This window comes from Sarcophilus harrisii, chromosome 1, assembly GCF_902635505.1.
Source record: "Sarcophilus harrisii chromosome 1, mSarHar1.11, whole genome shotgun sequence".
Taxonomy (NCBI): domain Eukaryota; kingdom Metazoa; phylum Chordata; class Mammalia; order Dasyuromorphia; family Dasyuridae; genus Sarcophilus; species Sarcophilus harrisii.
In genome coordinates, this window is record NC_045426.1 from 92,133,591 (window position 1) to 92,146,410 (window position 12,820).

Consider the following 12,820-nt stretch of genomic DNA (forward strand, 5'->3'; position numbering starts at 1 on the left):
ATTCAGCATTTCTAATGAAACAGTTTCCTTTTCAGTGATGGGTAAAGAAATAATATATTATCACTTTGATACAGGTGATTTGTGGGAAGTGCTCAGAATTTAAAGCAGATAATAGTCGTCAGAGTCGTGTTTGCAAAGAGTGTTTCCTTATGCAGAGTACAGTCCCAAATAGTCCCGTCTCTGAGGCTGGCAGTGAACAAAGGAAGAAGCTGGAGGTGAGTGTCAGGAATATTTTCCGTCATAGCTGGTGGTTGGTTTGATAATATTTACTGTTCCACTTGAACTTTACAAGTATTAAATACATTTTGCTGTTTGGGGTGTTCTTTTCCCTTCTTTCTCAATAGGCTTTCCTTGGGGCATCTCAACTAGTATGGCCTCAAATATTATCTCTATGCTGATGATCACCAAATTTATCCTCTAGACCTAATCTGTCTCCTGAATCGCATGAAACATTATCATCTACCTGCTGGAAATCTCCAAATGGCTATCCTATAGGCATGTCAAACTATAAAGAGCAAACTGTACAGATTCCCAGACAGAGCTTATTATATTTTCCCCAAAATCTATTCTTTCTTTTTCTATTGAAGGCACCAGCAGCCTTGTAGTCATTTCATTTTATAACCTTGAAGTCATGCTTGATTCTTTCCTCTCCCTCAGACCCCAGGGCCAGTCAGTTGCTAAGTCTTAACCATGCTTCATCCATAGCATCTCTCATATCCATTCCTTTCTCTCAACTCATACCGCTCTCATCACTTCTAACCTAAATTGTTACAATAGTTTTCAACTTGGTTTCCCAGCTTCCAATCCCTCTCTTCTTCAGTATACCCTCCACACAACTGACCAAAATGCTCATTTCTAAAACAGGTCTAACCACATCACTCTTATTCAGAAACCTTCAATGTTTCCAATGCAAACTCCTCAGCCTAGCATTTAAAGCCTTTCCTGATCTGGCTCTCACTATATTTCTATACTTATTTCATATCACTTTTATTCTCATACTCTCTTCTAGTCAGAGTGGCCTATTGGCTGATCCATTTCCACCTCTGTGCCTTAGCACAAGGGGTCCTTCTTATCTAGAATAATATGCTCACTCTTCCCTTCTGCCTTGTAGACTTCCTGCTTTTACCTCCCACTTCAGTTCTTCTTCAATTATTAGTGCTTGCTTCCTCTTGAAATGACATTTACTACTTTGTATTTATTTTTCTAAATCTACCCTATAGCTCTCCAAAAAAATTTAATCTCCTTGAGGGCAGGGACTATTCTATTTTTATTTATTTTTGGTATCCCTAGGTCCTACTGTGCTTCCTTTACATATAGTAAGCGTGTAATAGATATTTATTGAATTTAATTTTTTTTAAGGAAATTCTAAGCCTGGAGACTTTATCCTATAACTTTAGCTGTTAACTCTTCTTTGAATTGTTATGATAGCTGCTCTTTAATCATTGGACTCTAGGAGTCGCTATTTCATTTTCCTTGCTTTTTTCTGTCCTTTCTATAATCTGAAGCAAGATTCAGTCAGAGAATAAGGGTTTGAGTCCTGATTCTTTGCTTCTTGGAACAAGGAGGAAATTGGATTAACTGACCTCAAGGGTCCATTTCCCCATCTAAATCCTATCATTTAATTCCATCCAGAAAAATGGATGCAGCATCAGCAGCTACTGGACTTTTGATCCTGCAGTGTTTTCATCACTCACTTAAATTCTATCTGGTTTCTTGGATGAGCTGGTAGCATTTCCTATGTTGGCCAGACAGAACCTCACTAATGCTGTCAGCCCTTGCTACATAGATAGATGACCATAGTTTGGGTCCAAACAGCTAGGCTTCACTAAAATAAATTATTGAAAAGCCAAAGGTGTGCTTTCCCAGTGGTTGTTTTTATCCTTTGTTCTCAAAAAGGACCGTGACATCAGGGAGGTGATGCCATGACATGCAAGTGAGTTGGGTTTAAGTGAGGGAGGACTGTGCAAGGTCACCTGCCATATTTTCCCCTCCTGAGCTGTCTGGGTCCAGTGACCAGACTGGAGATGGTCCTGGATGCAAGAGGGGAGTCTTTATAAACTAAGGTCTTCCACAGATCTCTGACTGAAGCTGCACGTGTTCAGTGACTAAGGTTAGGTAGCGATTGAGGCAAAGAATCTCCTCTTTTCACCAAGTCCAAAAAATATAAACAACTAAATGAATGAATCTGAGAGGGGAAGACCCTTTGGGTTTCTAGCTAAAGAATAAATGACTGTTATTTATATTCAATCTGAGTCAATTAGGACCTAAACAAAATAATTATTCAAGATTATTAGATATCTGACTTTTTAAGATGATAGTCCAAAAATATGTAAAAACCACACTGCAAAATATATTTCACAAACCCTTAAAAAACTAAGGCTGACAGCATTACTGAGACCTTGTTTCTATATTAATAAAAATATTTTTCTTTAGCAATTTGTAAATATCTCTTTTAAATCATCTTCACTTTCTATCTATCTCTTTGCTTGAGTTATTGTGAGGAAACTGCTCTTTGCAGAGCATTGTAAAATAGTGTAAAGCATTCTGGAATGAGAACCATCTTCAACAACATCATCACTATCAGATGGAATTGAATCTAGAAAGATTTTTCAGGAAAGATCAGTGTGCTTCTAGTATAATCCTCAAATTATCTGTGAAAGGGAAGCTGACTAAGTCATCATGTCCTAGCCATATTAGTTATCAAACCTACAGGGCAACTTATTCCCTTAGAATAACTTCATTGTGATTCAAAAAACTTATCTTCTCAAATCTCTTTTAATACATCTATCTCTACTTTGAAAATAGTTTCCTGGCACATTCAGTGCTTTCTCTTGGAGCTGACCTGTCAATCAGTCATTCCACTGAATTAAATAAACCATGGGTAAAGTAACATGCTTAATGCTAGGGATACAAAGATAAGAAACAATAGAATGCTAGAAGGTGTGAATTCATTTTAGGAAAGACAGTGAGGAGAGAAGGGCCTCCAGAATTGCTACAAGGCCTTAGATTATGCCATATGTAGGTCAACTGAAGGAACTGGGATGCTTTGCTTGGATAAAAAGAATTGGGAAGAACAAGTGCTTGAAGGGCTATTGTGTGAGAGATTCAGCTCGTTCACTTTGGCCCCAGAGGGCAGAAGCAGGAGCCACACACAACTAGAAATAACAGATGAACACATTTTTGTCTTAATCAGGAAAAACTTACCAGCATTTTGAAACTTTCCAAAGAATGGGCCGCCTTAGGAGGTAGTGAATTCTCTTTCAGAGGAGCCCCAAAGTCTGACTGATGATTTAACAAGGGTGCTATAACAAAACTTTCTATATAATTACAAGTGGAGTGCCTAGATTCTATGATTCTGTGACATATATACCAAGATTCCTTTCAGAGGGCAATGTTAGAGCTGGGCTATAGACCACAGTCAGATTCTGAGCTGCAGGCATCCTAGGGCTAACTTTCTTACCAACATAGAGTGAGAAATACCTCACTGGACTCTAGGGATAAGTGAGTGTTTAGGTATATCAGCATAGTCTTAGAACCAAATCCCAAATCATTAGGGACTGAATGAGTTTTCTAAATCCCTTAGAATTGGGATTTTAGTTAACATATTGCATTAAAGGGGCAAATGGACAGCGAATAGTCTCATCCAAGAATGCTATGCTATGAATGCTATGAGTTAAATTCATTTTCTCATTAATTTTTTTCATTTTTCCTGACCTCATTTTTGCCAAGTGAAAAAGCTTGCTGTATCATTTCGGTTGCCAGGGGATTTTAACCCTCCTACCTGCTGAGAACAGTAGTGGGAAAACTCATTTTTTGGTACTTAGGAACACAAGTCCTTAGCACTTAATAATAAAGATCCCTCTTGAACAAATACTGACTACTTCAGTATTCATACTTCATTATCACCCCTCCTCCTCCCACCGCCCAGCCTTAACTCCATAATTCATGTTGGGAACAGATTTAAGATAAATGTTTAATGGCATTTCAGTTATCTGCATAGAAAAAAACATTCTCAAGGGGGATGACAAAGCAACCCAAGTTCTCTTGTAGGATCACAGACTTAAATTCTGTATTATTCCAGAGATCGAAGGTAAACTGAATGCCTGGCTTTTTTTTTTTTAAAGAGCCTTTTGAAGGAGATTTCAAATGAATGCTATTCTGATGGAAGTCCTAGACTCAGGACATCACCAGAAATCTCAACAAACAGCATCCTCTGCCCCTAAAGAAGCTCCTAATCGACCCAGCTGGGATGACTCATTGCCAACAGCAGTTGGACTTGATAAAAGAAGTGACAGTCTCTCGTTTTAAATTCACAGCACAAACACATTGTGTGTGAGAGGGGAGGGTTTCCAATTAGCACTGTTTTCTAGCAATACAAAAATATAGGAACAATGGAAGTGCTCATTATGGATCATTCTTATCTATCTATTTCAGAATAGATTCCCCCCTCCCCCAAAGGAGTATTTTTTATAGACAATCCTTTGTTACCCTGGTTTGAATTTGTTGAAGGATGGGGTAGATGAAGGTTCTTATATGGATCTAGGGGTTTATCTTCTTGGGGAACTCCACATATGGGAACTTTTTTTACCAGGACAAACCAGTTGTTCTGTCACTTAGCAACTTCAGCCCTTGCTGGAAGGCACAGAAAGTTCCTGTAACCAGCCAGGGCATACATCTCAGGTGTTCCAAGCACCCCCCAACATCAAGGTCAGGCTATCTCTGAATTGTCCTCTAGGGAATGGAACTATGTTTTCAAGTGAAGATGCTCCTCCTCTGCTGATTTCTTAACTCTCAAAACTCTGCCTGAGAAGTGACTTGTCTGGGGCCACATGGCCAGTGGATGACAGATGCAGAACTTGAACCCAAGCATTCCTAGAGTCAGGCTAGTTCACTATCTATTGTGCCACTTTTTGCCCCTCATGATATATTTGGAAATAAGAAAATTGTATTTCTCTTTTAAAAGATTAAGACTTTTTGGTAATCCAAGGAGAGTTGTTGGCATTTTTACTGATTTAGGAAGGTTTGCTTCCCTGTTAGGTTGAAAACTCTGTAAGGACAGGAAAAACAGGAAAAAAAAGTTTGAAGAGATATAAGATGTCAAGTCTAACTTCCTGTAGCATGTAGGAATCTCCAGGGCTGTACCCCTCTCCCTGCCTCTGGGCTAAGCACATTGTATGTACTACTGGTCAAGTCTGATCATTGTCCACTTCTTCCTTAGATTAATATTATCTGCCTGTACTAGCCCTACTCCAGTTCTGAAATCCTACCTAGAGTAAGACTTTATTCCTTTTTCCCACAGTAAGTCTGCCAATCTGTCTTCCGTCCTCCAAGTCCTAGTGTCCCTACTATGAGATCATTATATTATTGACCTAGTGCCAAAGAGAACTTGATTGGCCATCTCATTGTATATACATAAGGGAAAAGAAGATGTAGAGGTGGGATCTGAATCCAGTTCCTACAATCCTAGAGTCATATTGTGTTCACTTCTGCCACATTATAGAAGGGACATTAGCAGACTGCATTGTTTCCTGGGGAAATCAAACAGGAAGATGACAAAGGCAAGCATTCCACATGGAGAGAAAACTTGAGGGACAAATCCTTGAAAGATTATCTTATTCTGCTTGTTCTGCTTGGCTCCGGCTCATTTAGATGGAGGGCTCATAAAGCTGGTCTAAAAGGACACATATTTCGGGCAGCTGCTGCAGATGGGTAAGGAGCCAAGCCTAAAATTGAGCAGAAGGAAAAAAATAGACAGAATCGACTGCCTTTGGGAAATTGTGCAATGCTTTTTAATGACCCCAGACTTCTCTGTGAAACATAATCCCATATTTAAACACTTAGGTTTTTTTTTCTTTTTCTTATGACTATATATGGCTACAAATTGTGCAATGCTATGGTACCCCCAAATTGAAAATTTCAGGTCAACCAAAAGGCATTTGGAAGAGGCATAGTGGATATGAATTGGCTGTGGCAAATGGTCTGGGGTGAGCTGATCCAAAGAGCAACTAAAGTTTATCATTAAAGAGATGTTTGCCCAGAAAAGAATGTGGGCTCCTTGTTAGAACTGTGTCCAGTGTTGCTATGTGAGTTGTTTCTAACCCCTTCTCTTCTCAAGCTCTTGGTTTGGCCTTATATGAGGTCCTTTCAGCTGTAAATCTTATGATGCTATGAATCACCATTCCTGTGACACACTCCTGTCCAGCACAAAGACTTCCTTGCCCAGCTTCCTTCCATTCCCCAACAAGTTCTATAACTCTTCAATTAGAGCACAAGCTCCTTAAGGACAAGGGGTTGTCTCATGTTTTACTTTTGTACTCCTAGTGTCCTGTATAATGTTTGCACTTAATAAATGTCTTTCCATTATATTCCACTCCCACCTCAACATACATATATCTCCTATCGAAATCCTCTTCCTTCAAGGTTCAGTTCAGTTGCCTTCTCCTCTGAGAGGTTTTCCCAGATGCTTATCCAATTCAAAAAGGATTCTTCCTTCCTTGTTTTTCTTTTGCTTTTCTGTTTGAACTTTCCTATGCATTTATCATAGCCTATCCTATTTATTATAGTTATATGTCTCTTCCCTCTCCTAGATCAAAGACATCTTGAAGTCAGTAAATATGTTGTTTTTAATTCCTATGTGGTCTCTTCCTTACCTTATACATAGGAAGCCCTTAATAAATGTTTATTGATTGAATCTCCTTAACCTGAGGCCTTCCTTAAAACTTACATGAACTGATGTAATATGAAGTGAGGAGAACTGGAAAACATCTTATACAGTAACAACAATATTGTATGCTAATCAATTATTGTTAACTTAGCTGTTCTATCACTACAATGATCCAAGATAATTCTGAAGGATATATGTTGGAAAATGCTATTTATTTCCAGAAAAAAGAATTGATGGTGCTTGAATGCAGATCAAAACCTACTTTTTTCTTTACTTTATTTTTCTTGGTTTTGTTTTTTAATTTTGTGTTTTCCTTCACTACATGACTAACATGGAAATATGTTTTGCATAACTGCACAATTTGATGTCATCTTAACTATATCAAATTGCTTGCCTTCTCAGTATGAAGAGAGGGAAGGTAAAGGAGGGAGAAAGAATTTTGAATTCAAAAAAATTTAAAAACAAATGTTTAAAAATGTGATTCCACATAAATGAAGGAAAGTTTTAAATTTTTAAAAAGAATGAAACATGTGACCTTTCTTGCATATGATAGACACTGACTTAGTACATGCTTGTTGGATTAAAAAATGGGAATATTTTGAGTTGTTTTCCCCAAAAGTTTATATAGAATACTGGCTATTTCCTTATCATTTATATACTCATAGGACTTATCACCTCTGTTGAATTTTAACTTTCTCAATTTGAAAGTTAACCATCACATGATAATATTAGGTCTAACAGACTTTCTAGACTCTCACTATTTCCAGAACATAAATAAATTTGAAAGGTCTCTTTTCTACTAAGTTCCAATGCTCCTATCCCTTGCCCTACCACAGCCTCATGCAGTTTACACAGCAGGGTGATTGCATTTCTGTAGTCAGTTCTGTGATATATTTGGGCAGTGTCTGTCTACAGAATTGTTCTTAAAGGCACCACATGGAGATAGGTACCCATTTGGAAATAAGAGCATTCAATGAGCCTATATTTGTCTTTCTCCCCCCCCCCCAGAAGCAAAATATTACTGCACCTGAAAACAGCCTTTTCTGTAGTCACCTCCAGCTCATGGATAAAGGCAAGATTTGCTGCAAGCTATGGGCAACCATTCCAAAAACAGAACCCTTGGTGCTGTACCTACAAGGAGGCCAGGTAAGGATGGGATAGAGGTTGCTTAGAAAAATGGGTCCAAGGATTTGCCTTCCTTTTCCACTATAGAGACATGACCTGGGCTGTGCTAAATTTAACTCAAAGCCTCTGTGAGTTCACACTTTTTCCCTGAGTGCCATGGGCTTAGGAGATTGTCAATTGAATGTAAACAATGTTTGAAGAAAAGGAAGCAGAAAAAGATGGCTGAACTCAGTTACAATAAGTTCAAATTGTGTTCAAGTTGTCTCTGTTCTTTTTTGGCCATAGTGTAGAAGGAGGAGCCCCAAGCTTAGAATCAAATGTAACTTACTAGCCATATTACCTTGTACAAGTCATCTCCCCTCTCTAAAACTGTTTTTTCATTTATAAAATGGGGATAACACTATGTACCCTGCCTACATCCTGGGCCTGCTATGAAGCCCAAGTGAAATAATGTCTGTAATAAAACATTTTATAACTTAAAAATACAAAATAAATGTAAACTATTATGATGATTTCAGCTCACATTTCATCACGTTGAACACTTATTCAACACCTGTTGTACTCCTAAGTTAAGATAAGGCCCCACGCTGTCCTCTGTGGCAGATTGTAAACAAGGATGATGTTACATCCTGAGTGCCTCTAACCTCAGAGAATGGAAAAAAAAAAAAAAAAAAAAAAGACAAGTGAGTTAGGGTTTGGTCTTGGAAGGTTTCTTAGATGAGACGAATATCTGGTTCTTTGTCATTGGACTAAAGAGACAGATGGTAGAGCGTTCCAGTTTGAGGAAGAACTTAGAGTCAGAAGCAGAAGAGATGTGAGGGGATATAGGTACACAGTTGTAATTTGAACACAATTCAAATACATAATACTTGGGGCCAAAGGAGGGAGAAGATGATTCTCAAGAATAAGTAGAAATCAAACACATGAACCTTTTCTAAACTTGCATTCTTATTTATATCTAGGATGGACGGGCCCCCCGGACAATCCCCCTTCCTGGCTATGAAGTGACTTTGCCTGGACCTGGCGAGAAGCTAGAAGCAAAATATACACTGAAGCTCTCACAGTCCCACCAGACTCTCTTTCTCAGTTTTGACGATGAGGAACTGCAGCGGAAGTGGATGGAAGTTCTCACCAGAGCTGCCAGAGGAGAAACGGATGATCCCAGTGCTAGTGTTGGGAATGCTCAAGGGCCCTGAAAAGCCAGAACCCATCCTAGGGACAGCCACCAAAGGCGTTTGGTCCTGGCACTTGGACAGGGGTAGTTGGGCAGATCTGCAGAGGAATCTCTCCAGTGGATCCTTTCTCCTTATAAAAAGCGACCACTCCAGAGGGGCAAAACAGCCAATGACTCTCCTGAGTCAGACCCAGACTTCCAGGCCAGTGAGCATGCCCATGAGTGTCTGTGTTTTCATACATGTGCTTTGGAAAAAGAGTGCATGTGGGTGCCCAACCTTGAGCACAGCAGGCTGAGCCGGGCAGTAGACAAGGTAGTAATAGAAGAGATCTGGGTCACTGGTACCAGCCTGGGTTTGTTTTACATTTGTATCTCTCTGTTCCTTCCCAACTGTTCCAAACCTTTTGGTGTTTCTAAATATTTATCCCCTCTCACCCACCTGGCACATAGACTCCCATTGCCTCAGGACTGGAGATTCACACCCTTAGGGAAGGAAGCAGGGTAGTGATCCCACACACCTCCCATCCTGAGTCTGTCAGACACTGCCCTGTGGGGGTCTGCAGAGTGGGCGTGCACTTGGCAAGCAGGACTACGTGGTATGTTGTTTTGTAAACAGATAGTCTTAGTTAAGGTGGTGTTTGGTGATGCTGACCTTGGATAGAGGGCAACAAGAAAATGATTCATTTGTTGTATGGTTTGCCCTGAATTGACTCAAACCCTTGTCCACTTGGGCTAAACCTCCGGCAGTGTTCAACCTGCGACTTTGGTGCAAGGTGAATGTGTTAGTCAGTCACTAACTAATATGTAAGTGCTAAGCCATGCCAGGGTTTGGACCAGGCCACAGCTTCCCTCTGTCTTGGTCAGTCTGTTTCCTGATAAAACAGTCTTTGTGAAGTATCCTTATCCATTAAGCTGTTTGTCCTTCCTGTGTGGAGATGACCCTTTGAAAGAGAAATTGCTGTGGGGAATGACCTCAGATTATTGCTGCAGCTTTTGGGGCCCTCACTGGGGGACCTGCTCCCCACCACCATCTGCCTCAAGTCCCCTAGCAAACACTGTAGGTAAGGGGAAACTTTTAGAGTTCTATGTAGGGCATTGCTGATCTTCTGTATTCATAGGAAGGTGACCTACTCACCTATTTGATTAATTTTCCAGTAGTACAAGATTTATTTATAATTTGTAAATAATGTTTCATACCTACCGCCAGAAATTTAAAATATTGAGATTAATAACAGGATTCAGTGTGTAGTGACAAAATGTTTGTATGAATTTGTCATTTACCCTTCTTGTTAACTGGCATTTGTTTTGTTCCCTAAAGGGAAATTTGTTTTCATATTTGTCTATTTAAATAAATGCCCTGCAGCCAGATGTGGAGACCACTGCTATTCTGTCTAGTAGCTCAGAATGGGGACTTTGGGTAGGTACCCAAAGTCTGGGTGCTGAGACATGGGAGGGAGGATTTTAAGGAGTGGGAAGAGTATTTTCTAAAGCTTACTAGCTTTCCTTCCCCCTGCATCCATCCAACCCCTTTTCATTCTTCTCTTGTCTTGCCTTTCAAAAGCCCCTTAAAACAGTTTGGGAAAATAGTGTTTTATTCTCAATCCCAGCCAGGAATGACCTAAATGAATTAAGCAGCCTCTTCTCTGTAACCAAAAACAACTTTAGAAATAAAGGAAGCGTGATGGGAAGGGCTATGATAATGGAATTTGTTTGGTGTTCTTTTTCTTCTCTACCCAAAGATTGGTTTTTCCATCAGTGTCCATCCCTCTCATAGGCACATTTCCCTTAAGAGATAAAGTGAGCTATCTTGGCCACTGTAAAGTTCTTGGTTGGTTTTCTGGAGGTCTTGGAGCAGCCTTCATTTCAGTAATCACCATGAGAATAGCCAGGTGTTCAAAGTCCAAATTCTTTTTTTTTTTTTTTAATAATTTTTTATTGATAGAACCCATGCCAGGGTAATTTTTTACAACATTATCCCTTGCACTCATTCTGTTCCGATTTTTCCCCTCCCTCCCTCCACCCCCTCCCCTAGATGGCAAGCAGTCCTATACATGTTAAATAGGTTATAGTAGATCTTAGATACAATATATGTGTGCAGAACCGAACAGTTCTCTTGTTGCTCAGAGAGAATTGGATTTAGAAGGTATAAATAACCCGGGAAGAAGAACAAAAATGCAAGCAGTTTATATTCATTTCCTAGTGTTCTTTCTTTGGGTGTAGCTGCTTCTGTCTGTCCTTGATCAATTGAAACTAAATTAGATCTTCTCTTAAAGTCCAAATTCTTTATTATCTCCTTCACAATCTAGTTTCCTAGCCTGAGGTCTGGGCCAGCTTTCTGGAGAGTCTTTCAGACCGGCCTTGGTCTCAGTGGGGGAAGTGCAGGAGGCCAGCCACCACGGTGATGTGAGATGAAGTAAATGAATCTGTCTCTGCGTCCCACCCTGGCTGAGTTTGTCCTAGTTTATATGCTCTATTCTAATTACATTATCATAGGTGTGAATCTTGTGGAACTATATTAAATACTAAGTACATGTACTGAGCTAGAGAACTATTAAGCACCAGGCTAAATTAGATAACCATTGTCTTATCGATTCCACTGACTTAACACTTTGTAAGAATCCTTGTTTCAAGTACATAATTCTGGCCCATAACAGGCCATAGTGCTTCAGAGGTGCTTAGAGGACTCTCCCTCCCCTCTCCCCTCTCTGTTCCTAGAAGTAGCAAATTACCCGTTTCATGTTCCCCATCTGTGGAATTGCCAGTCCTAGGAGTGCTCAGCTATTTCCCATAATTGAATGCAGTGATGACTTACCTCCCATTTGTTGCTCCATTCAGGGCTCTGCTCACTCTGAATTGTAGTGTAACCTTTGTGTCACTCATGATATAAAAGGTCCACATACATTTGAGGAATTTTTTTTTTAACACCTACACCTGCTAGCCCTTACGTGAAGGCATGTAATACATATTACTATAGAGGAAAACTTTATTAAATGGAGGAAAATAAAAATCAATAGAATGAGGAGCCATAAATGGACTTACTTCTCCCAAAACAAAGCCCATTGTAAGGGACATCCTATGCTGGAGTCCCTTCCCCATAATTCTTTGCTTCTAACTTCTCAGAGGGTAAGTAAGAGATCCAGGATGCTTTGTATATAGGACTGAAGCTAGCTGGATACAGGTCCGCCTCTTTCCCCTTTTCCTCCCATTTCCCTTCTCTCCTTCCCCAGCTCTATTTCCCCCTTTTCCTTCTTCCCTCCCCTTTTCCTTCATCTTCTCTTTTTTTGTCCTTCATTCTTCCTATTTCCTCCCTTTCCTTTCCCTCACTTTTTTCCCTCATTCATTTCTTTCTGCTCACTCCTCAGGGTTCTGTAGTCCAACCAGAGACTAGTTTATCAAGAAAATCAAAAGCGATTTTGTAGAGTCCTCCAATTATTTGGTACCATCTTCTGAAGGCCAAACTGGAATTAAAAATAAGCAGGTTTCCTGGTTCCTTTTGAGGAAGTCATCATTTTCAGCAGGCCAAATGCCCTTTTACAAGAGGCAATCCTAAGAGTGAATCCACCGTTTGACTAACTGACTTCTCTCAGCAAAGATCATCTCATAAAAGGAATGAAGCAAAAGGCAAAGCAGACTCTTCCATGATTCCCAAGGAAGATCCAGAATATGAGGAGACAATCGGACAAGGAAGTCCTCGTGGGGTTTCCCTAGGATATTCAAGGTATGACTTCAGAGTTAGTTTAGTCTAACCCTTCACCTCTTAGTGATCTCTGACAATGGGTCATCCAGCTGCTGCAGCAATACTCTCAGTGGCAGCTTTTGGAACAGCTCTCATTGGGAAATTTTTCTTTATATTTGGC

The 12,820-nt window shown here is 39.9% G+C and overlaps 1 protein-coding gene across 4 annotated transcripts in view; it reads left to right on the forward strand.

The window, feature by feature from the left end:
• The window catches only part of FGD3 (FYVE, RhoGEF and PH domain containing 3), a 189,073-nt gene extending 178,413 nt beyond the window's left edge, over window positions 1-10,660 (forward strand). For all 4 annotated transcript variants that reach the window (XM_031961088.1, XM_003762189.4, XM_031961096.1 and 1 more), the window contains 3 exons: window positions 75-215; window positions 7,673-7,810; window positions 8,752-10,660. In XM_031961088.1, the coding sequence (XP_031816948.1) occupies window positions 75-215; window positions 7,673-7,810; window positions 8,752-8,985 (513 nt within the window). In that variant the 3' untranslated portion in view covers window positions 8,986-10,660. The remainder of the gene's footprint in view (window positions 1-74; window positions 216-7,672; window positions 7,811-8,751) is intronic.
• The last annotated feature ends 2,160 nt before the right edge of the window (window positions 10,661-12,820 follow it).